This window comes from Poecilia reticulata, linkage group LG9 (genome assembly GCF_000633615.1).
Source record: "Poecilia reticulata strain Guanapo linkage group LG9, Guppy_female_1.0+MT, whole genome shotgun sequence".
Classification (NCBI taxonomy): domain Eukaryota; kingdom Metazoa; phylum Chordata; class Actinopteri; order Cyprinodontiformes; family Poeciliidae; genus Poecilia; species Poecilia reticulata.
The window spans coordinates 27,357,374-27,381,711 of NC_024339.1; the positions used below are offsets into that span (position 1 = coordinate 27,357,374).

At 40.3% G+C, this 24,338-nt stretch overlaps 2 protein-coding genes across 3 annotated transcripts in view; both read right to left on the reverse strand.

Moving 5' to 3' along the window:
• Nucleotides 1–1,438: 1,438 nt before the first annotated feature.
• On the reverse strand, nucleotides 1,439–16,538 carry rab11fip1a (RAB11 family interacting protein 1 (class I) a). 2 transcript variants are annotated; one of them, XM_008419045.2, is made up of 6 exons: nucleotides 15,793–16,538; nucleotides 8,386–8,822; nucleotides 7,332–8,253; nucleotides 4,177–5,850; nucleotides 3,479–3,581; nucleotides 1,439–2,602 (listed from the first exon to the last, which is right to left on the reverse strand). In XM_008419045.2, exons 1-6 carry the CDS (start codon nucleotides 16,140–16,142, stop codon nucleotides 2,399–2,401), a joined length of 3,690 nt encoding a protein of 1,229 aa, XP_008417267.1. In that variant the 5' UTR covers nucleotides 16,143–16,538; the 3' UTR covers nucleotides 1,439–2,398. The 2 variants fall into 2 exon arrangements, with proteins under 2 accessions (XP_008417267.1, XP_008417268.1); XM_008419046.2 differs by lacking the exon at nucleotides 4,177–5,850 and having other exon boundaries at nucleotides 15,793–16,532.
• A 2,664-nt stretch (nucleotides 16,539–19,202) lies between these two features.
• Nucleotides 19,203–24,338, reverse strand: part of adgra2 (adhesion G protein-coupled receptor A2) — a 48,918-nt gene continuing 43,782 nt past the window's right edge. The window contains exons 12-19 of the mRNA XM_008419047.2: nucleotides 23,991–24,191; nucleotides 23,686–23,875; nucleotides 23,036–23,244; nucleotides 22,820–22,947; nucleotides 22,612–22,735; nucleotides 22,381–22,529; nucleotides 21,139–21,228; nucleotides 19,203–20,984 (exon numbers count right to left, since the gene is read on the reverse strand). Of these exons, the coding sequence (XP_008417269.1) occupies nucleotides 19,568–20,984; nucleotides 21,139–21,228; nucleotides 22,381–22,529; nucleotides 22,612–22,735; nucleotides 22,820–22,947; nucleotides 23,036–23,244; nucleotides 23,686–23,875; nucleotides 23,991–24,191 (2,508 nt within the window). The 3' untranslated portion in view covers nucleotides 19,203–19,567. The remainder of the gene's footprint in view (nucleotides 20,985–21,138; nucleotides 21,229–22,380; nucleotides 22,530–22,611; nucleotides 22,736–22,819; nucleotides 22,948–23,035; nucleotides 23,245–23,685; nucleotides 23,876–23,990; nucleotides 24,192–24,338) is intronic.

Sequence of the window (24,338 nt, forward strand, 5' to 3'; positions counted from 1 at the left end):
TTCTGGGTCTAAAAGCATGAATGCTGGGTTAATTTTAGACCTGTAATTGTAGGCCTGAGTGTGTTTGTGTATGGTTGTTCTCTGATGGATGAGCAATGTGTTCAGGGTTCGTCCCACTGTAAACACAACTATGAGCAAAGTGACTATAGAAAATGATTGAGTTAAGAATTGTTGGTGCCAAAAAAAACTCGCATTGATTATTAGAGGTGATCATGAGTGTTATTTAAAGTTATTATCCAGTATTTTATTTCCACTAAATGTATTGACTTTAAAAAAACAGTATAATTATAAATAAATAAATGTTAATTCATCTTTGTGTATTTTATGACATCACAAGAGGAATGTGAATTGAGCTGCACTATGGCAAATGAACAACGTTTCGCATATTATAAAAAACATTTTTATAACACATTTTCTCTAGTGTTGCTGAATGTTTCAACATTACAGGCATGTACCATGAGTTGTGAATATTTTTCAGCTTTTTTTCACCTTCAGTGAGTTGTGAGCACATCAGCTCTGATGCCTGTCTGATACTTCAGCTTATTCTGGTTTCTGAGCGCCGAGAAGTGGGAGTTTTGTCTCGTCTTTCCTTTACTGTTAATTAGATCGATGACATCAAAGGCCTTCTTCCTTTTTGCTTGTCTAAACCGTGGCTGAAAGGTTCTTTTTTTACAATAATGACCTAGAAGTAAACATGAAAAAGTAATGATTAAAGTGCAGGCATTCTGTCCTTAAAAATAGTGTTTTCAACATGAAAGTTTTCAATAGTTGTGTGTTGCCAAGTAGCTTCCATTTCATAGAAGTGTTTGTCTTATAGTTGAAGTATGAGACAGAGGCATGTGCTTGGAAATTGCTTTTCTGAAATAACCTGTTTGGTCCAAATAAGAATATTTATAAATCTTTGAAGGCAAATTTTAGACTGGTACCACTGTACATTTCTTTTTTTTAAAGAAATACCTTTACATTCATTTCTGGAGTTCCTCTTTCAACCTGAACATTTGAAACATTTATTGTTGTTGACCATCTGCACCTTGCAGGATGCAACTGCTAAATCTCTTCTTAGACAAGTCAACTTTGATCTATTTTTCACTATCATTCTCAAACCCAGATGAGAAGAGGATTTAAAAACGAAAAAAAAAAAAAACCTTGGATTGTTTGATTTAGTACAAGCCGTTGCAATAGGTCATTGCATGTTTCCATGGAAACACCTTGGATCCATATCTTGTTGGTTATGACAAGCAGCATTCTTTCCTTCTTAGTGCAATTCAAAACTGGCACAGGTGGGAAAACCCAGCACCTGGCTTTGAAGCCAATTAGATTGTAGCTGTAAATGGCACAAGCCTTTTGTTTTGGTACCAAATTCCATATTATAGTTTCTTTAGACCAAATATAAAATAGATCTTGATGCTGTCGAACAGAAAACATCTCAGACAAACAATCTGGTAATACTTAGTGTCTTTATTCCAAATAAAGCAAAATTACAGATTTTTATGTACCAATATGTTGGATAAATACTTCACCAAGCTATGCATTCCAAAGATGAAAAGGAGATGTTGTCCATAATCTTTGGAAGTAAAGGCTTGAAGGCAGTCGTCTACATACTGTGCGTAAATATTTCTGCAGAGGCTTTCATTAGTGTGACATAGGCAAGGTTGCATTAGTGTTGTCTCTGGTTAACATTAAACATATATAGGAAGACAATCACAGTGATCAATACATTTATCAATTATAGAAAGGCAGGTTTCGGAACTATTGCTTTTTCATATCCTAAACTGTGCATACTCTGCTTAAAAACAAAATCATATAAGACACATTATGAAGTAGCTGCTTGCTTTCAGCCACCAGTTTCCAAAATAACAGCTCCCTGTAGCAACAAAGGGCACAAAATCCCTGAAAAGACTGAAAGGACCGTGTGATATTCCACAGTGATGGATGTTGTCAACGGGTTACAAAACAGATGCTTTCAAAAATAATAAAATAATTATATTCTATACTAAGACTTCAGTGTTGGGAGGAAAGCTGAAGTGAGTGAAAAGGGATGGGTTTGGGATGAATCATCAGGAAGCAGTAAATTACACAAAGCACCAGAGTAAAAAGATCAAAGAGGTAAAGGATAGTCTCTGCCCTTCGAGTATACTACATAAAGTTCAGTAGGTATGGTTTTAAAACAGCCCAATCAAACGGCAGTACCTTAGAGTTAAATATCGTCTTTTATGCCAATTATAAAGCTTTGTTGCTTGTTAGTGATGCTAAAATCCTCCGAAAATGTTTCCCCCTTAAAACTAATAAAAGTGCATATAGTTAAAAGACATTCATAGTGTATCTACCTCTCTGAACCACAACAGTACAAACAGATTTTTGAAACAAAGAGTTTATAAGTCAGGCTCGCTCTGATCACTCAGATTGGCTTGGCAATGTTGAGCGACTGCAAGATGGTGGGCTTCTCCTCTATGACCCGGACCAGCAGGTTGTCGATGTATTCCTCCAGCTCCGTGATCTTGGCGGCTTTCTTGGACAGGTCAGTCTGCTGTTTGACCACCAGCTTGACCAGCTCCTCGGTTGTCAGCTCGCTGTAAGGGCCGCTTTCCCCCGACTCTTCCAACTGGCGGAGACAAAGACAGGGAAATCATTTGATTTGATTGCTGGAGGAAAATTGTTTGAATACATGTTACAAGAGATGGGTTTACATTTACAACCTGTCACAGTGAGAAAAAAAATGTTTGCTATATCAGTTCTCAACATGAATTTTCTTAGGTCTTTCAGTGACATGCAGTGCCTTGCAAAAACAAACATTCTTTCACACTATAATAATTTGTGTAGTTGACTGGGATGTTAACTGATACAGAAACCCAATATAGTGCATAATTGTTAAGCAGAATGATACGTTTTCAAAATGTTCTACAAATACAAATTTGAAAGTGAGGCAGTGGTGGTTTTTGTCCTGTTAGGCAGAAACCTAAAAAGAAGAATTTAACTTTGTTTTTTGTAGAATGGATGACAAGACTTTAGTTGTGTGAATAAATGAGTAAACCTGGACAAACTGACCTCATAGACATGAGCAAATTTTCCTGGTAAGAAAAAAATCTGTAATAAATTAATTTAAGTGGATTAAACCAAAATTCTTAGAACAGGATTTTGAGGGGGATAACATTATAAAAAGCTCAAAAAGTACATTTTACATGATACTGCCCCTTTAACAAAATCTGTTGCAATAAATTCCTTTCCGAAATTACTGAATAATTAATTTGTATTTTAATATCAACTCCAAACATCAACATCATAAGTAGTAGTTGTTGTAATTAAAAAAATGTTCCTCCAAAATAGATAAAGGCATTAAATCCTGAGTTGTTAATGGACATTTGAAATTGTAAATTAACACAAAAACAAACTACATATTTGCACTCAAAGTTGTTAAAATTTAAGTTTTTATTTTTTACATTTTTCCCCTCTATCTGAAACACGTGTTATTATGGTTTACCTTAATTTTTCCAGCAGTGGTGTCCCAAACTCTGTTGTCTTTTACAGCAGAGGAGCTGGTGGATTGGTTCTCAGCTGAATTCAAGGGTTTCACTGGATGTGGCCTGTTGAAGAAAAAGAAAAAGTTTAGGTTACCATCAAGTCCACATAGGAGCTAAAGTGGGTAGTAAACTGGTGTTCAATATGTTAACAATAGATTATAAACAAATGTTAAAACCAATTAATGTAAAATTAAAGATCACATATTATGCTTTGGAGGTTTCTAATGCATTATTGTTGTTAGTCTGTTTTTCCGTGACTTGGACACATTTCTACCAAAGAGCTGCCTCAGTGCTGGAGCAAGAAGAGATGATAAAGAGCAGAAGCTAAAAGAGTGTTTCGCAAGTAGAAAACGAAAGTTTAAATGGACCCCTTAGCCGTTCCCAAATGAAACTGTAATCTGTAAATAAGCATAAGGACTCCTGCAGAATCATCCACCGTAAAGTGATTCCAGACCAAAAAGGAGGGAAACAAATAAATAAGTAAATCAGAATGAGGACAGTGCCCAAGAGCCAGAGTCAACAGTGACACCCAAGATCCATATGAAAAACCTCGCCTCCTGCCTCTGAACGCACCATGGTGGAAACAGTTTGATCACAAGTAAATCAGAACAAAAAATTCCCCAAATACAAACTCAGGAATCAGCCTGTTCGATCTCACCTGCGTGGACTCAATCCTTGTCCACTATTGACAGGCTGAGCTTCAGAGGGGGACACCCATGCTCTCAAAAGTGGTTTTCCCCCTGACATATTTTCTGCCTGTGTTGCTGGTTCCTCCAAAAGAACAGAGAAGGGCTGCGAGGACGGAAAAGCTGAAGTCGCAACAAAAGGTTCAGCTGGTGATTGATCCTCCTCCCCATGCATTTCAGGCTGCGGTGGGACAGATGCATTGGAGAGACCTCTTCCAGAGACCACCTGATTGGCTGTGGGTAAGGCTGTCGCCTCTTCAGGTCCTGGTTCTTGCTTTGGCATAAAAACGTTCTCGGAGAGAATTGAGGACGGAAGAATCCTTCTTCTCGATGAATTTCTCCTTTGGAAGGCGGGACTGCCCGGGTTTGATTGCTCACCCTTTTTGCTGCTCTCACCTTGTTTGACTGAGTCAAAGCCCTTTACATCAGCAGATGGTTTGTCCTGATTTAAGGTGTTATTAGAATTACATGGCATCCCTCCTGTTTTTTCAGGTTTCTGTTCTCTCTGCACGTTGCCTGAAAAAATATCCGCTTCCTGACCATGCTTCAGCTGTGCCGTTGAGTCTTGAGGTAGGCGTTCAGAGCTGGAAAACTGATTAGTCTTTGTAAAGTTCTCCTTTTCCTTCTTGTTCATGCCACTCATGTTTAAACTGGACGATGCTTGGATGTTCGCCTTCACAGCAGACTCCTCTTCGTTTGCTGGCTTTGCACCACTATCCCTTTGTCTTGGTTTAGCCGTTGGTGCTTCTTTGTTCGAGGCGACTTTTCTTTGATCATCTGCTGGGGCTGTATCAGCAGCCAATCGACTGGGTGTAGGCGTTGCCACAGCTGAGTAATACGGCTCTTTCCTTTCTCCGTCTTTTGACTTTCCGGTGCTTGTGGAAGACGCTTTTACATATAATGGAACCGCAGGTGAGCTGGACCTCAGGAGAGATTGAGGAGTGATCTTCTGACCGTGTCTCTGACTGGAGTCCACCACTGCAGGAGGGACCGGAGAGGCCGTGTGCTTAGGTGGAGCAGGGGCTGCCACCTTTTTTGTTGACACAGGTCTGGTCTCCTGATGTTTCTTGATAGCAGGAGTCTCCTGCGTTACTTGCAACCGAGGTCTTGGATCCTCTACTGGTCCGTCTACGCTCATCTCGGGACCCATAAGTTCAGGTGCACCGTCTCTGCGCTTCAGACTGAACTCGGAGACCAGCTGGTCCCATTGAGTTTGGCCTTTCACACCGTGTCTCTTCTGGGGAAAGAGCATGTTGTAATCCGGAGGAGGCCGAGAAACCTTCTTTTGCTCTGATTCATCATCGTCCACATACGCAGGGTTCTTGAACTCTCTGACATTAACCTGATTTTCTTCAGGCTGGGTTCTCTGTGCAGGATACGAGGAGATTAGAGCTGATCTTCTCCTGTGATCCGCCATGGGGGGTGAAGATCCTTTGCGTCCGACAAAGGATAAATCTTCTGTGCTGCCGCGAGGAGAACCAGATGGGCTTACGTTAGGTGGAGCCAATGATGAGTGCAAGCTGGAGAAGGTATTGGGGGAATCTGGTGGAACGCTAGGGAGGGTAGACTCAAATTGGCCTGGGGAAGGACATGGCTGACTGGGGCTTTGGTGGTCAGCTGGTTCAGACTCCAAAATCTGAGGCAATCTGCCAGGGAGTGAAAACAAAGGCCTACAAGTCAGTGTGACCAAAGTCGTTTTTAGCAACGCACAACCCGCCACCAGTTAAACCAGCGCATCACACGTCAAATTTTGAGAAAGGGCTTTATAACTTTGACAAAGAAAGTATAGAGATGCACCAATCAATTCTCAAGATTGACATGGAATAGTAATAACCAGGTCAAATACTGAAAAAAAAAAAAAAAAATCTGATGTCTCGCCCTGTTCACAAGAAAGACATCAAGTCAAGATCTGTGGCAGTTTGTGGTCTTTACTCCCATCTACGAACAAAATTTACTTTCAGGTGGGATTTTTTTTTAGGTTACAAAATCCCATAAAAGTTTGGTATATTAAACCCTAATTGTGGATGTCCTCTAATTTTATCTTGAACTCAAACTACTACTTCTATTAGAGAACCTGCAGCTTAGGTTTTTTTTTTAATTTTATATCTTATGTTATATTTCAATAAAAAAAAAAAAAATCAATAAAAACTGTGATAAGTGTGTCAAATTTCAAAGAAACGTATTTAGAATTGGCTGGGAAAAGAGTAATTGGTGCATCCCTAATCAAAGCAATGCTTCCCCTCCTAAAATAAAATACAAATAATTAGCACTCCACTGTTGACCATAAAGGCCTACCACTAGACAATCACGTTTCTATTTTTAGCTGCTGCTCAGTCATGACTGTACAGTACACTGAGATCATCACATATTTGATACAATAACCAAAACAACAGCTTGACAAAATGTGAAGGAGCCGAATGACGTTTAATATGACCTTGAAAGGACACAACCTTGCCCTGTCTATAAACTGTAACCACGTAAACCTCTTAGAAATCAAGTTTGAGTGTAAAACAAAAAGGGGAACAACAAAAACAGTCTTACCATTTAGACCAAAAAGTTTCCAGATCAGTCCAAAAGACAAGCAAAGAGACAAAAGAGAAAAGCTAAAAATCAGCCGTTGTCTAGAGTTGCACAAAGAGAGAGATAGACGCCACGGCTTAGTGAATGCTTATGAGCTCTGGTCAGTCCACAACCTGCTCAGCAGCATCTTTCCCAACAACAGCCACGCCTACATTCAATGGCGAGACAAAACTAGTTAAACAGGTCTGTCAACCACTGGCTGGCTTGGTGAGCTGAGATAATGCAGTTCTGCTAAAAAGGCAGAGTCACAGTAAATATCAACAGGATGGAAACTTGTGCAATGCCCCAGTTTTAGTATTTTGCAGGGATGATGAAGAGGAAAAGTGCAAGAGTTTCTGACTATACATTTCTAGTGTATCTGTGAATATTGCGCCAGTATATGTGTCCATGCACTGGTTAGATAAAAAAAAAAAAAAAAACGTATATCGTAGGGTATTTACATTTCAGTCAAGCAAGACTACAAGGAAAGGACAGCTCAGGGTCACACGGTTGCAGTGAATGGAATGACATAACTGGTGCAGTTTGGTGTAAACAGTGCAACACCTACCTGGGTTTGACTGCGGACACTTTGGCAGTACGGTTGAGGAAGAGTGTGGCAGAAGGCGATTGCTGGTTGCGGCCGAATTTCTGGGGGTCAGACGGACTTTCGTTGCCGACAGGTCGAGGATCTGAGTGAAGGGGGATGCTGTCGAATGGATTAGGGGAGTGGTGGGAGACGGAGAGGTCAGGGCTCTTGGACTCTGCTGCTGTAGGAGGCTGCTCATATTTGCTTTGAGGCTGCACCTCGTCCTTCTTGTCTTCCTTCTTTCTGATCATCCCGAACAGAGATGACAGCCTTTCACTCATGGAGGCCTCTTCCTGGCGTTTCTGCTCTTCTGCTTTCCGGCGCTCCTCCTCAAGCTTCTGGTTCTCAGCCGCTTCCAGCCTCCTGTACTCTTCTTCATTCCTCTTTTCCTCCTCTTCCTGTCTTCTCCTCTTTGCTTCATCCTCTAGATAGCGTCTTCTCCTCTCCTGCTCTTCCTGCTGCCTGCGCTGCTCTTCCTCCTGCAGTCTCTTGGTCTCTGCCCTGTATTTCTCCTCTTCCTCCAACCTCTTGGCCTCTGCGATGCGCTTTTCCTCAGCCTGCCTTCTATTCTCCTCCTCTTGATGGCGCCGTTGCTCCAGCAGTTCTTTTTCTGCAGAATCGTGACTGTATGAAGGCACGGCAACACTTTTACTGACGTCTGCAGAGACAGAGGTGTGTTTGTGGACGTCCTCCACAGAACCCAGGCCTGAGCTGTTCAGACTGACAGTAGATCCGGTTTTAGCTTCGGCCTCCTCTGCGTACACGTGGCTGCCGTTGATGCACAGGTTGTTCTGCTCGCTGTTGCTGTGCTTGGAGCGGCCCAGTAAGGAGAACGCACCCACAGAAACCTTGCTGTCAGAGCTTCCTGTTCGCTTGTGCCCCAGGAGTTTGAATTTCTTTTTTCCTGCAGGAGGAAGGGAAGCATGATGTCATTGTCGAGATGCAAAACACCACATTTAAATAGCACTGCACAGCAGAAGGAAGCCAGAAATGTCAACACAAACGGAGCACGCAGCATGCAGGGAGGTCAAATTACCTTCAGAGGGATCCACATTGAGGCCAGAGGAGCGGCTTCCAGAGAGCGATGAGTTCTTTTCAGGGAGCGTCCCGAGTGTGGACAACGACTGGGAGATGTTACGCTGCAAGTTTGATTTGGAGGCAAAGGGATTCTTGATTTTTGACTTCTTCTTTACACTGGGAGACTGATTCAGCGACTGCGCATCGGCTTCCCCCTCACTGTCTGTGAGCACCTGGCTGACAGGGGGGACGATAGCTGAGACGGAGTCTGAGGGACCCTCCTTCTTTTTTCCCTTGACTTTGTCCTTCAGCTTAGAGATGCGAGAGCGCGGCTTGTCCTGCATCGAAAGGTCGAACATGCTGGCCGACATGTTGTTTCTCATGAACTGGATATCTAGGAGCACCTCCCCTCGCACCTTGTCCTCCTTTCCAGTCTTGTCCACCAGTTTGTACCAGCTGTGATAAGAGCAGAATGTGACACATGAAATGACACCATTTTGTTTAATGACAGGAATCTTCAAATGAGCTTTAATATGCACAGATTACCCCCTGCAGCAAACTGTCCCCTTAATATGACACCTCAAATCAAACTGTGGCCAGAGACATTTATTAAGAAAGTCTGCTTTAGATGTTAACGTTGCATCAGTGCATACAGCCAATTTGTACAGAATACAGGAGGAATGCTAGCTGAACATTTTTGGGATTAATTTTTGTATGCGACTTAGAAAAGAAAAAAAAAACCCTAAACATGACTAAGACAATAAAACCCTAAACATTTCCAGAAACATATTTTCTAATAAGCAAAGTGGACATGAAATCTAAAATTTGACCACTTTTTACCAACATGAACTCTGCTTCTCCATTCAAAATGCCCCCGGCTGATTTCAGGTCTAATCAAAACGACTCCATCCCACGCAGGGCGCTACCAAGTACTGAAAACGTAAGAAGCTTATGACCTCATCAGCTGAAACGCTGAGAAAAAGTATTCGCTTGAATACCTGTTAATTAAGAGATCCAGCAAGCTTTGAAATAAGTCATAATTAGTAATTGCTGGCTACCTTAGTTTGTCTTATAATTTATATATATAATCTTTGACGCTTCTAATATAGAAGTTCTACACAAATCTTAATCCTGGTAAAAAAAAAAAAAAAAAAAAAAAACTTTAAGAAGCCATTTTGTAAGAATTCCTGTCTACAAGTCTTTTTAACAAAAATACTCCAACCTAAAATAACATTCATTGAGACGTAGAGAGTTGTTGTAAAGGTTAAAATTGAATTTATTTTTTTATGTTTTGTGACTAACAGCAGAAGAGCTCAGTGATGGTGTTTTTACTTAAGCCCATCACTTTAGCTTTTCAGATTTCTCGAACTGTTTGCACCCTGAAATATTTTGGCATTAATTTGTTGCGTTTCCTCAAGGTTGTCAACGTGTCAGAATGTGTTTGTAGTGAACAAACTAACAAATACAACAGCTGCACAGTTTTCTTTCTTCGTTTCATCTTGTTTCACATATTTTTTTTGCAAAACATTGATACATTAACGATTGATACATATATTAGCCCTAGTTATTAATATAAATTGCTTTTGGAAAAATGAGACCAAATGAGTGCCGAAAATATCGGCACAATAGCCTCAAAACAATTACCATAGCTCAGGATGGGGTAAGAATTTGGAGCAGCTACGTGACCTGAGCGCCTCGCAGGCATGAAGCTGATTAGAAACCCCATACTCCAACCATCGGGTTCTGTAGTAAAATAAGAAAATTATCCCCCACAGACCGAGGCTTAAAAAAAAAAAATCAAAGTATTAAAGGAACTATCAAAATTTGATCCTTAGGAGACATGAAATGTGTGTAAAGATGCCCAGGAGAGCTTTGCTTGACAAAATACCAACGAAAACAATCAGCTGAAGGCATGCTGTAGAGACAAGAGAACCCAAATTCCTCACTGATGAGAGCAGAAAGGTCACCCCAACCTGAAATACTTAAAGATAATGCTCTTAAACTAGCTTTGCAAGAGTTTCAAGGTTGATTTTTTTTTCCTCCACATGCACACTGCCTCTGTATTTTGACCTATAGTTTGTAAATAACACTGTGGGACCAGATAATATTTATATAATCTCGTGTCCTGAAATATGAATCTCAAATGACTTAAATGTTTAATTTTAACTACAAAAAGTTTTTTCAGACAGACCTGAAATGTAAGCAAGATGATGCACATGTCTACTTCAAGTGAATACAAGTTACTTTATATGAACAAAATAAAATGTTTAGTTTTGTTTGGGGACATGTTCGAATGGAAACAGTTGTTAATGACATTAGATAAATTTCGAAGATAGAATCCAACAAGCTTGTTTTTAACCAGAGAAATTAGAATAGTGTGCATCTTATTAATTAATGCCAAAACTAAACTTTTCTTTTTACTGTAAATATAACAGATACTGCCAACCTTACAGGTTGTCTGCTGTATGCAAGCAATGCAGTCAGGCTGTTGTATGTATACATTGTTGGACAATTATAGAGTAATTTATTGTTAGTTGGGAAAAAAGTTTAAGATAAGAATTGTGATTTATTATGATGATAAACCCAAATGAAACCTGAAACTCCAATAACATGGTTGGGAGTTTTAGTTTCATTTCCGCACCCACTTTTAGCGTCATAAGAACATCAATAAATGTCAATATATTTGAAAATATGATTAAATGGAAATACTGCACAATGTTTCTTTGCAAAACTTTACTCATTAATGCAGTAAAGTTTTACTGCAATGTACCAAGCTGATGTTTCACCAAAATAAAATGTTATCTTATTGAATTTAAGAGAATGTTTGTTACTTTTAAAGTGACTACGGGTCAAATGATTTGTTAGTGACAAGGTCTGTATTTTATGCTTTCTGGCAACAATAATGTAAGTAGGGTTGTTGGGAATCTACCATGTTAAATTACAGTTATTGTGAACAAAGAATTACAGAGATGTAAAATGATGCAAGTAAACTCACAGACACCAGACATTAAGGGTGATAATTTGGAAGCAAACTGAAGTTTGATCCAGCTTATCGATTTTTAGCAATGTTTGGCAAAATGACGTCTTCATTAAAAAAAACAAACAAGAATGAACATAAATTGTTGTTGTGGCTGTGATTTTGGATAATAACTTTCTTGTGGGGATTTGTGCAGCTTCGTGGGTAATCTGTGTGAACCGACCTTTCAGCTAGCTCTTGTGAAGAGTGAACCTGGACAATACATTTGCTGTACAAAAATCTCACAAAGCTGGATTTGTTCTAATAACTTCCACTTCAAATACTTCATGAATGAAATTAAACAACTGTCTTAACGGATTGGCATCATCAAGCTTTGTACAGTTTGTTCCAGGTGCTTTCGCGATGCTAGAATGGGTGCAAACAAAGCTGGACAATTGCAGCATTGTTCAGGCACCCCCAGTCCACACCCCAGTCTTTTTGTTGTGCAGCATCACCACTTATTGTCTGTAAAGGCAGGTAAGAGCGTTCTGGACAGCCCTCTTTAAAATGCAAACCAAAAACAAAGTAATCAGAGGCTGGTCATTTCTGCTTTAATCACTCAAATTTGACAGTCATAGATATACTAATACAGTGGTAAAATTGCCAATATTTTCACTTTAATAGCTTTTCATTTTGAAGGTAGACTCCTACAGCTCTCTGACTTTAAACTACAAATTCATGAATCAATGTTTCCCTTAATCAAATTCCTGAATGTGCCAATCTTTTCCATATATTATTTGAGGAGATTAAGAGGTCTGCTTAAGACATGAATCAGCGCATAAAGGCCTGTCTGGAAAAAAACAAGTTAGTTATCTGCAGTCCATGTGGGATTGCTTCACCGAGTTTTCCTGTTGTAGCACACATCTAGATAGCCTCTTGTGGGAATAACAGCCAGGAAACAAGTTTGGGAGTGAACCAACATTCCTCACGCACTTTCAAGCCTGCAGAGAGGATCTGTACAGCATGTGCAGTAATATGAATTACAAAGAGTCTAATTCAAATATTTCACATCCTCCCTAAACTGAAATGGCTGAGTCAAACAATCCCTAATGAACCACAAGGAGAGGCCAATAACACTCTCCCAAGTCCGGCGAGAAATGGTTTGTTGCTGTTGTTCATAGCAATTACACTAGGGCGGGCTTCAAAAGCAAAGACGTTGATATGGTTATTAAAGGGATGTCAGGGTGTTTTCAAGTTCTGTTTGTTTGCATATAATAGAGCTTTAACCCTGACGTTAGATGCTTACTGGTCCTGCTGGACAGGTTTCCTCTGTTAACTGCTAAAAGCACTTCTGTTTTAAATGTAATGATTAACCTGAGACTGAGGTCAGACTGAGCAGGAACAAGCTGATCAAAAGGAGGCTCACAAAAAGATAGAAAATCTGGCTAATATTATGTCTTTACTGTCAAAATTCACTAATATTAAATTGTTAGGAGAAGCTTTCAGAATAAATGAAAATAATTTTAAGGGCACTGCAAGAAAGAAGTGTTCAGCTCCAACCAAGTTCAGCGTTACAGCTTGGTGAGTTTGTTAGCTTTGGTCATACGTCAAGACAAGAAACTTTGAATGTAATTGCTATGCTCTGTGTTTACACAAAAACACAGAGGCTCAAGTGTCTGGACACCTGACACTAGGCAACCTAGTCTGCAAGACTTGTAACTTCCCCTATGACGACCTCAGTGTACTGGTATCTAGGAAAAACATCCCGAGGCACTTTGCAATGAATTATTGGCACCGTAGAATTTGGGTCAATCAAATTCACCCACCATCTCATTAATGTACCTGCATCTGTCCAGTGGTGGGGCCTATTTTCCATCTTTTGCCTTCTGAGATGTCGAGCTAAACTGTGGGTTTTGGGCAATGTTTTATAAAGTACTAATGCTCCATTTTATCAGCCAGTCACTGAAATTACCCATAAGTCACACATTGCTCAACGGCTCAACGGAAAAGAAATGTTATCAGATTATTATTATCAATAGTCATAGAGGTGCGCAAATCAGGTTTGGTCTGAGATTCTGGTTTTCTGCCAGTATTCAATCTAACAGCTGGAGATAAATGACCAAAAGAAAAAAAAAGGAAAGGAAAATTGGTGAGAGTTTCACAGACAAATCCCACAGAAAAAAATATATAATTTGCATCTTTGAGCAAATGATATGCAGTGTACTCAAAACATTTGGCTCAAAGCCAAAGTATTTTAAACTAAAAAATGCTGATGCATTTGTGAAGAGAAATAGTGGACAGTCTTAATTTTAATGTATGTATTGATGGAGGAAAAAAAACAAACTGATTGGTCAGTATTTGAATTATTGACCTCTGATTGGTGCCAAACTTGTTTAAGTTAGCCGAGTGGTGCATCTCTACAACTTTTAATTGTTTAATTACATTAAAGTTGACAAAAATGTATGCTTAAGTGTTACAATTCTAAACCAAGATTGTATTTGAGAGTTCAGATCTCAAACACAACCTGAAATAAGTATCGACAAGTAAAACCTAATCACAAGATAACCAAAGATGTCAACCTATGCTTTATAAATATGTTTAGAAGGATAATTATTTTTTTTTATTTTTTATATTCTAAACATATTTACTACGGAAGTGCAAATGGCATCCTGAAAGAAAATAATTCCAGCAACTTGCAGCAACAAATTATTAAAAATAGAATCAACAACATTTCTCAAACAACTTTTGCATAAGAAAGAACAGAAAAGAAAAGGCTCAGGTAGAAAACAAAGACTTCAATGTCACACACTGTCTCAGCACAACAGGGAGGAAGGACAGTAATCTAACACCACACACTTCAAGGAAAAAGCAGAGCATCCAATTCCTGTCTGCACACTAAACCTTGTGGGAGTCTGAGTGAGCAATGTGGGTAGGGAGAATGAAGGAGAAGGAAACAGCAAGATCTGAACTTCGACACCAAGCTATAAAAACAACCTCAGCAAACATTAGATATCATAACCAATGAGGTCATTTCAGAGCAATATCAAGGGATCTCCTGACTGTGTGGTTACGGAAAAACTTACAGTCTTAACTCAGTTTATCCAAAAGGTCATTTTAAAAATAAAGGCAAATCATGAAAACACATCAAGAGTGACGTAAACACGGAGTCCAAATTAGGTTTCTTTTATCTGTACATTTTCTAACAAAACAGGGTGTAAGCCTTCCAATTCAGCAATCAGGAAGTGTTATTTTTGATGGTAGCTACACTCGCACCGTACGTCAAGACACGAATGTCATCCTGCTTTATGTAATGCACCGCTGGGTGTGGACGCATGCAGTGTACGCATCTAAATGCGTATGAGTGAGATTCGCATGGCGTGAGGATGACTCCGTCATCAAGTCGGATGACTTTGGCTTCAGACCAATTTAACAAGTAAAAGTTCCAGACAAATATTTGGAGCTGGTCTAATGATGACAGACAAAGCAGTGAAATGTTTTCAATTTTTTTCTAAACTAAAATTAACAACAAGGGAGCAGATATGAGATGTTCTATTAAACTTCAACTGAGACATGCAGGAGAGAACAGTTAAACATTTTCATCCAACCCATAAATACATTCCTACTTCTTTTAATTTTAATACAGTTCACACTTGCATATGGCTTAATTATTATACGGCTTCCCTATGCAGGCCTAAAACCCATCACTGACTCAACCATGATGGAGCTGGAAGGTTTCTAAAATATTAATTCAGAAGATAAACCCTTGAGGACAGGAAAAGGACACTGCTGGCCTCAATAAACCTCATTATCTAGGGTATTATTCTAAAGGTGTATAAAAGTTCAACCCAGATCAGGTTCCTCTTTAAAAAAAACAAAAACTGGTTTCAGTGGAGCTTGTTGGTAAACTACAAAGAATATTTTAATAAAAAGTACTCTTTAGAAGAGCTGTTTCACTAAATAAAATGACTTGTAATTAAAGTTAGTTTTAAATGATAACTTCTTATTCAATTTATTTAACATTTTAATATTCGCATGTTAATTTCATTTGATATTTATGTGCATTTACTGTATAGTGCAATTATTTCAGATCTAACGTTATTTTAATGGGACACTTTCTGAGTTTGTTTTTTTTAAATATTAGGTTTAGAATGAAAGCTATTGTTGATGTTTTTTTGGTTGTTATTGTAAAATTTTACTGTTTTGAAATGTGAAAATAAATGTATTCTGATGGGTCGTTTTTTGTAAAATGTACTTTTAGTGTACTAAAGTTACTTTGGTTGGCCACTTTTCCCCCTGGTAAAGTATAACTGTTAATGTAACAAAGTTTAGTTTTAAAAATGATAAGGTAGAGCTATTAGCTGTGCATCTACGTGTTTAGGATTAATCTTATTAATCATAACCAAAACTGGACTTAAGCCAATGATAAAATGTTTGACCCAATTTGAAGAAAACGTCTCTGAAGCCACTTACTCTGTCTTCTTGCGGGACTTATTTGCATGATGATCCAGCAAGTTGACCACGGCCTGGCCCAGGAACTTGTCCAGTCCCACCTGGGCACGGTGCATGACTATAATGCACAGCGTACAGCGCTCGGCGTTTCCCGGGTGGAAGAGCGGCAGGTCAAACGATGCCTCCTCTTTCCACACCGGAGCGACACATTTCTCCGCCACCGAAGTGGAGAACTTGTCTTTGGCCACCTGGATGATGGCGTAGGCGTCGTTGGTGCCATTCTTGCCCTTGGTCCGCAGGTTCCGAGCCTGATGCACCGTTACCACAACACTCGTTGGGAACAACTGCTGGCTCTGGTCGAGCAAAGACATCTCTAAAAGTCCGTCAAGTTTGACTAAAAGTTGACTCGAGTTGTTTAGTAACAATAACTTAAAACGTTTAAGTGCTGGTAAACCTTATTGTGAACTTTAATTCTTCACCTTCGCCGTCCTCCGTTGTTGTAGGTGTCGATTACCTCAGCGTTTGTTCTGTTCAGGAAGCTGGGTGTCGTAATAGTCCACCTTCCTACTTCACCCTTACGGACCTGTTTATTAATTTCTGGTAAACATTGCGCTGAGCTGACAACGTCCACGCTGAGTTAGCCAAGATAAAACATCTTTCACTGAGTGTCTTTCTGTAGAGCGACTTATAAACACAACTCCCTCTTTAACGCTCCGCCAAGTTCCACAGCTCACTTCCCTGATACCATCAGTCCCCACCCAGGGTCTGCATACGGCTCTCTGATTGGCTGAAATAAGTGTCAGTTCTTTAAAGTCTTACTATGATTGGACAGAGAAAATGTTATGAGTACCGTTAATTTGTTTGTCCCACTGCTATGGACAAGATAGAAAATTAGACAATATATGACAAAACCACAGTATATTTATGCTAATTTTCATTTTAAAACACAAAACAAGTTAAACATATTTCTCTGTTTATACGTAGAAATTAAATGCCACATTTTTGGTGAGTCGAGGAGAAATTTATCCCACGCCCAGTTGTCAACATGAAAGCAAACAATCTTTTATTAAAAGAGTTATAATGTGTGTTGGGATTATTGCGGTGTTGGAACATATAAAATTCGGAAATCGGACCCTCACTGTCTGAACGCTACCGATCTCAAGTATATTATAATTAGGTGATACAGAAACACCAGAGACACTGTCCACAGTGAAGATAGTTCAAGGTAATCTTGGAGTGAGAGAGTACCAACTAAAAACTCCAAAATTCTCATATCAACTTAACTAAAATTTGGAGCAGAACTCTCCTAAGCCAAGTTTCTCTAAATTTATTTTTTTGAAACCCAAGACTTAGTTGCAAGAATTATTTTTAAATAACTCCAGGTGAGACTTCAAATCTGAATACACTGCACCAACCAGGCACAGTAGTGTAGGATCATGCTGAGGCTCTGCTTTGCTGAAAGTGATGCTAGTGCATTACAAAAAGAAAGGGAAGTAGGAAAGATCTAATACATGGACACAATTGTGAGCTCCAGCAGGACAATAAAACAAACTGGTTAAAAGTCAGATCTGTACCACAGAAAAAAGGAAACTTAAAGGAGTTCCACTATTTCTGATTAAAAAGAGTAGTAGAATTTTGTCAGCACCTTGTTGATGGTTACAAAAAGTGTACTCTATGCTACTTTCCAAAGGACATTTGTTCTAATGCACATGTGGTGATATGTCTAAAATTCACCCTGAATGTATAATTTTGTCACTCTATGGATTAGAGAACACTGACAATATATTCAAATGTGCAAACTCAATTCTTGCTTTTAAAATCAATTGAAAAAGCACCAACCTTATCTTTCAATGCATTGTTAAAAGCACATAGTGAATGTGATCATAGTGTTGAGCAGTGAATTGTATGCAAACGTCTGACTGGAACTTAAACTTGTTCTGAAGACACCCAACTGTCAATGAAATATTCATAAGGTGGAAACTATTAAACCTACAGGACAACTTAATTCAAATAGACATGTGAGTAAAACGGATCTGTTTAGGAGTTTAAAATAGTTTGCCACGAGAGGTATGACTCACAGTCACATCCTGGTTTGGACTGAAGTCATTTTACCCACAAATCATTCATCACCAGGAGCATGTTGAAACAGCCAAGATTAGCAAACTGTAAGACCTTACCCATAAAACAATGGAAAATTTTACAGTGTTGTGGTGGTTTTCCTGTTGGGGTTATTTCCAAAACATAGTAAAAATAGAAGCACGCTTGTGTTTGTTGTACATATACTTATAGGGACAAGTATTTTGTGAAAACTAATTGAAAAGGACTTAGTAACAACAAATTTATATATCTGAAATAAAGTTACATTTTTGTGTTTGGAAAATTTTCAGTCACCAATATTTTGCTGCTATCAGACCAATGAGTCCAACATAGTTGGGGGGAAAAAAAGTCTTTGTCAAAAGTAAAAGATGTCAATACATTTGAGAATAACTCTTTTTCCTTTCATAGAGCGGCTTGTATATTCTAGAACATTTCACATTTTGTCTTGTCACAAGCACAAACAAAAATTTAAATGCTATTTTAACTGACAGACCAACACAAATTAAATGGAAGAAACATGATCTCAATGGACATTAAATCTAGAACACTGGTCTTTTATCCTATATATATATTTTTTGTTTTTTCTTCAAATTTCCCTTCATAAATATTACCTGTAGAGGCTTGGTGAACCGAGCCAAAGTAATCAGCACTAGATCAAATTATGTAGCTTTTAGCCAATCGAATTGATCCTTTGATCACGTGTCACACAATACACTAGTTAGCATGTGTATGACGTATAAAGACGAATAAAATACACCTTTGTATTTTATTCTATTCATTCCAACAGAATAAAACACACCCTTGTATTTTATTCAATGTGACAAATTCTGAGAATATTTATGGCGTGGAATACCTTCGTAATGCACTGTATATTGTTTTCTTCTCAAATCATAAATAAGGGAATGTTATGATAAACTATTGTCAAATATCCCACATTTTTAATTCACTTTGAGATTGTACAATAAAATACACCTTTGTATTTTATTCTATTCATTCCAACAGAATAAAACACACCCTTGTATTTTATTCAATGTGACAAATTCTGAGAATATTTATGGCGTGGAATACCTTCGTAATGCACTGTATATTGTTTTCTTCTCAAATCATAAATAAGGGAATGTTATGATAAACTATTGTCAAATATCCCACATTTTTAATTCACTTTGAGATTGTACAACACCCACACACAGCTCTCTTTATGTGTGTGCACATACACACATACACACACACACCACATACTTACACACAACCACTGCAAACATACAAGTGCATACATGAGCACATACATTAACATAAGTGTCAAAGGTTTCCTTCAGATTAAATGCATATACATGTGCTTTGGAAACAGACGGCTTTGCACTCCATTTTATGCTATAGTTCAAATGCATAGAAAATTTACAACTAAAACAATAAAGCTTTCATGAGGCATCCAAATACAACATCAAATGCCAAATTAAAATATCTTCTACACATTCTTTTGTAAAGTGATTAAAATAAATGTGTATGCTTGAACATGTCAATAACAGAAACTGCTTTAATATTTCACATCAAACTTACAAAGCTACAGAGGCAAACGTACCAGTTTAGGGTCCTGGATGCCTTCATGATATTATATCTTAAATTATATAATTGTTAAGTGGACGTTAAAACACAACCCGGTCATTTCATTAAGGTCATGCATAGAAGTTCACCCAAAATTTTATACTGTGGTTTCACTTTTCCACAAACCAGTTTTCATTCCAACAGAACTCTGGGATTGGTCCGTGCCACTCATGTCCTGCTCGAGCTCGAGCACCGAGGCTTTCAGGGTGCCGTTTGGGGCAGCAGCCCCGGTCACGGTGTTGGCGACACAGTTCAAAGGATAGGAGCAGCGCTTAGTTTCTCGCTCTGCAGATGCTGCCACTTTCAAGTTGTCTCTGCTGGAACATCGTCTTTGATTGCTGTGCATGGCCACTCTGCTGGCAGCAGAGGGCGGCAGAGGGAAGGGTTTGCGGCTCCCACTGCTGCCCCCGTCGCTCCCCTCAGAGGGGCTGGTGGCTGCTGACTCCCCCACTCGCTTTCCGTTGGTCAGCAGGGTGGCCTGGTTCTCTGAGAGACTGTGGTGGATGCTGCCGTTCTCACTTGTGGCCTGCTTGTAAAAAGCATGTGAGGAGTTGAGGTGCTCCGAACCTGTCGGCCCTAAAGCGCCAAGACTGCCCCCTCCAGCAGTCCTCAGAGCTTTCAGGCGGTAGTGACCTCTGCCCTCACCTCGATGATAATGTTGACTACTCCCTTGTTTAGTTCTGCTACTCACTTTTTTTCTCTGGGGATGAACAGGAGCCGAAGAGTTTATGGAGGGAAGGACATTGTTTGTCGGCTTTGTGATGTTGTCAGTACTGGTGCTCGTGTTGTTGCCTGTGGGTACTCTTGAAGCGTTGCTGGGATTGTCCTGTGCCACCTGCAACAGGTTTGTGAGCTTGCATGGCCCAGGTCCGACGCTGCTGATCCCGCTTGGTGTGGACGATGACCTGGCTGAGGACGAGTTGTGAGAGTCAGCGGGTGGATGGCAGTTAATGAAGAGCTGGGATCCTTGCTCCGATGTCTGCACTCCACTTACAGTGGTGCAAGTGTTTGTGTAGGTGGACATCGGATGGGAGCGACGGTAACCCGGGCAGCAGCCCAGCCACGACGTCTGCACGTCACGGCGTCGAAAGCAGTGGTGCACCACCAGAAACACCCCTAAAACTGTGGCGACTATCCCATAGAGACAGCTGAACAGCAAGCTTGTGCGCCCTGTTAGCCACACTGCCATGGCTCCACACCACCAAAGAGCTGCGAACAGGAAATGGGTGGCTACCAGTATAGAAAACTGTGTCTTCAGAGAGTACTGATCCTCTGGAGGGGCGGCTGGGGTTATAGGTCTCCCCGCTGAGTCTGTGGAGAGCAGGCTGGTGCTTCCTGCCAGTGCAGGATGGCCCTCTGTCCCAGGAGAGGACAGGGTGGTTCCTGTGCATTCTTTGGACACACGGTGCCTCAGGCGAAGCACAGTGCACAGGAAATAAATCCAGGTCACCAACAGCACTAACCCAGCAGGGACAAAGAAAGACCCTAGACTTGAGCGCCAGATCAGCCAGCAGCTGAAAAAAATAAAAAAAACAGAGGAAAGGATGGTCAATTCAAAACAAGAATTTCTTTGTGTATTTAACGCTGAATAAGTCAAAGCTGCACCAAGCAAAACAAAACAAAGTCAAAAGATCACATTTCTGGAGGATAAAACAGCAATTGACATACTAAGGGCTGTTGTCTCCATAGTTGTTGATGTTGACAGCTGCAGTGATTCCACAAATGATGAGAGGAACTCCATCGGCTATTAAATAGAACCTGAAAATACAAAGAGAAATGCTGTGAGCACAGTTTTTAAATTTTAATAAACCAACTTGATGTATTCCAAAAGAAGCAGTGGGAACTCAGCATCAATGTTGACTCTGAAAGAGCTCTTCCCTTTTGACGCTTCATATAGATGAAGATATACATAAACAGAATCTTGTGAATCTGAAATTGTGATCTAATAAATCCTGTTCAGAAAATAATAAACCAGTGTAAGTACTTTATATTTTTAATTAGATTACCACATGCAGTCCATAGTCTTTCAAAACATTGAAATAGCCTTTCAACTCAGACTTTGTTAATAAAAGACCTTCTCCAGTGTCTTTAGCTAAATGATAATGTTTTCTTACAGTCCTTACACTGTGGAAACAGGGGGCGCCCACCTGCCACTGAAAAATGGGAAGGTTGTTTGACACACAACTGTCGTGTAATTTTTTTTATTTTCTTCACCCACTGATATAAGGTTGTCCTGAGCGGGCGAAACTAGCACCACTTATTGGGACTAAGTGGTATACGTTGACCTAAAATATTAATAATGTTCATTTTTGAGTTTTGAGCTACGCAATCCACTATACTATTACCAAACAGACAGTCAAAAGGGAAAAGGGTCAGAGCACATGCCAGAAGTCATTGATTTATCACCTCCTGACCCATTTGGTTCTGTGGACAACAAAGGCACTGACTGGAGATCCAGTGAGGTCAGGGGCACTGTGCACAACTGCAGTTTTAAGATCACAGGCAAAGAAAAAAAAAGGGTTGGGGGAACAGAGGGAAATTGTGATGAAGACAGTGCAGTCCTTGAATCACCCAACTTCACTTTATGGCAACTCCCACAGTTTCTGTTCTGTTGGTGTCACAAATTCTTCCTGCCCACATCTCTAAAATTATCCGGTCGCATGTCTTTTTCCTGCCTCACAGCTGTACTTGGTCGGTCCCCCTCCTCCTTCTAAATCAGAAGGACTGATTTAGAGGCAGTCATTGTGGCAGTCATTATCTGCCACAATGACTGCCTTCATGGGATGGCAGTTTGGGTGGCCGAGCATGGGAACTCCTGCAACTGTCTAAAGTAAAAAACCATATGGATGGCACACAATACTGTCACGGTGCAGGAGGTGAGTATGGGATCGCGGTGGCTTGCTCACTGACCTGAGCATAGGCCGCTGAGTAGGTGGAGGGGAAGACTCTCCTTCCGTCTGCCGGGGCGTTCTCCACACGGCCTCTTTGTAAATGACCCTGGCGCTGACCCCAATCCACAGCAGTGTTGACAGAGAGGAGTAGTGAAGAGCGATGCCCACCTGTCACATACAGCAGCAGTGTGACTGGATGTGAAGCATGACGTACAAGCAGTTAAAAATAGCACCGCGAGGTAAAACATACTGCCTGACAGACAAGAGGATAGCTGGTTAGGCTTATGCCTCCTGCATAGATAGCCGATGTCATGGCGATGTGGAAACAGGTGTTCAGCAGAGTGTGCCAACTTTTTCTTGATATCTGTATGGAACTGTAGAAAACATACAGAAGAGAAAATTATTAGAAAGAAGCAGCAAATGGCCAGCGCTAGCAGTAAGTTCGACCAGCACACTACCTGTGGTGTAGTATGTGCGTAATGATGATGGTGAAGAGGCAGAGAAGCAGCACTGCAGTGCATGCGTAGACCACAGGGTGGAGCACCCTCACAGAGACTAAGCTGGAGTTAGGGAAGGTGGGAACTTCCTGGAGAGTAATTGAACACGAACTGGGTTAAGTTTTCATCAACAATCTGTCACAGTCATCCGGAATTAACTGAATGTGCTTCCCTTACCTGCAGCACTGCATAGTTGCCGAGCACAGAGCAGCGCATCAGTGAAGTGCTGCTGTCAGTGTGAACAAGCTGGCAGCCTTGTTGGCTCCAGCCTCCCAGCTTCCCTGGTTCTGTGTGGCTCCACTGGGCTGCCACTGCGTCGGTGCCCGGGGTCAAGTGGCGCAGGGATACCCAGATGTGATCAGAATAGTTCCACATGGTGCAGCCGTCTGTCACAGAGTGGGAGATATTTGTCAGCATAAAACTACACAGTATAAAAAAAGTATAAAAATAGCCTTTGTCTTGACTGCAAAGAGTTCAAACAAAGGCACAGATTGCCAGAAAAAGGCAAGGGTCCGTGCACTTTTACCCAGATCTAAAGTTATTTGTGTAATTTTGTTTTTGCAACAGAAGTGTTGAAGTATCGAGTCTGTAAGACGCAACAAGTGCAACATTTGATTAGTAGCACTTGGTGCAATTTGTGAGAGCTAAAAAGGATTACGTTCAATATCTAGTTATCAAATTTTTGGTACTTTAAAACACAAACTTCTTGACTACTAGTTTGTTTAGTCCTTTTGAGGATTAAGGCTCTCTTTGACTACAGATCAGAGAGAGCTTTAAGATATTTTGTCATAGCAAAATTAAAATAGTTTTTTTGTTTGTTTTATTACCAAGGCCTACAAAGATGACAGGAGTGTTGACACTTCGTCTGCGAGATTGTTCAACGGCGTTGCTTGAGTTTGGCAGTAGAGGAAAAAAGCTTCCCGTTCGGAAAGCCACAAACTGCAGCTTGCAGTCCGCAGAGGCATCCGGGGGAAACAAAGTGGCTGGAACAGTCACAGAAGCGAGGGCTACAGAATTCTGAAGAAAAGAACAATAACAGCAGGCAGATTTTAGTGAATGAAGTCCATGATTATGGCTTCACACAAAGAGATATGTTTGGTTGCTAATTTAGCAGCAGGAGGAAAAGCCTCACCTTCAAGGGGAAGTTGGGGAGGGAGACGTTATGGGAGCCAGTGCTGCAGCGGAAATGAAGGAGTTGCTGAGGTGCAGACTCCGACGTCTCCACTCCTGGCCGTCCTGTTGGCAACTCGCGGTGGTAATATGCGGTGCAGGTTATACCGGTGAAGTGCGCAGGTCGGATCAGGTGAGCTTCCATCACTATGTTCTTAGACACCTTCAAAAATCAATTTGAATATTAGTGAAAAGAAACACTCCACGTATGGTTGCGTACATTGAAATGAGACGATTTACAACAACCACTCCATGGCTTTGTTTTATCACACAGGCAAATTAGATCACCAAAAATAATTTTATATTCTCA

Excerpts from the sequence above, each read along its gene's own strand:
- rab11fip1a (XM_008419045.2), bottom strand. The coding sequence starts at position 16,142 with ATGTCTTTGCTCGACCAGAGCCAGCAGTTGTTCCCAACGAGTGTTGTG. Across the intron at positions 8,823-15,792 it reads AAGTCCCGCAAGAAGACAGA|CTGGTACAAACTGGTGGACA; the intron begins GTAAGTGGCTTC and ends CTCTTATCACAG. Across the intron at positions 2,603-3,478 it reads CCACTGCTGGAAAAATTAAG|TTGGAAGAGTCGGGGGAAAG; the intron begins GTAAACCATAAT and ends TGTCTCCGCCAG.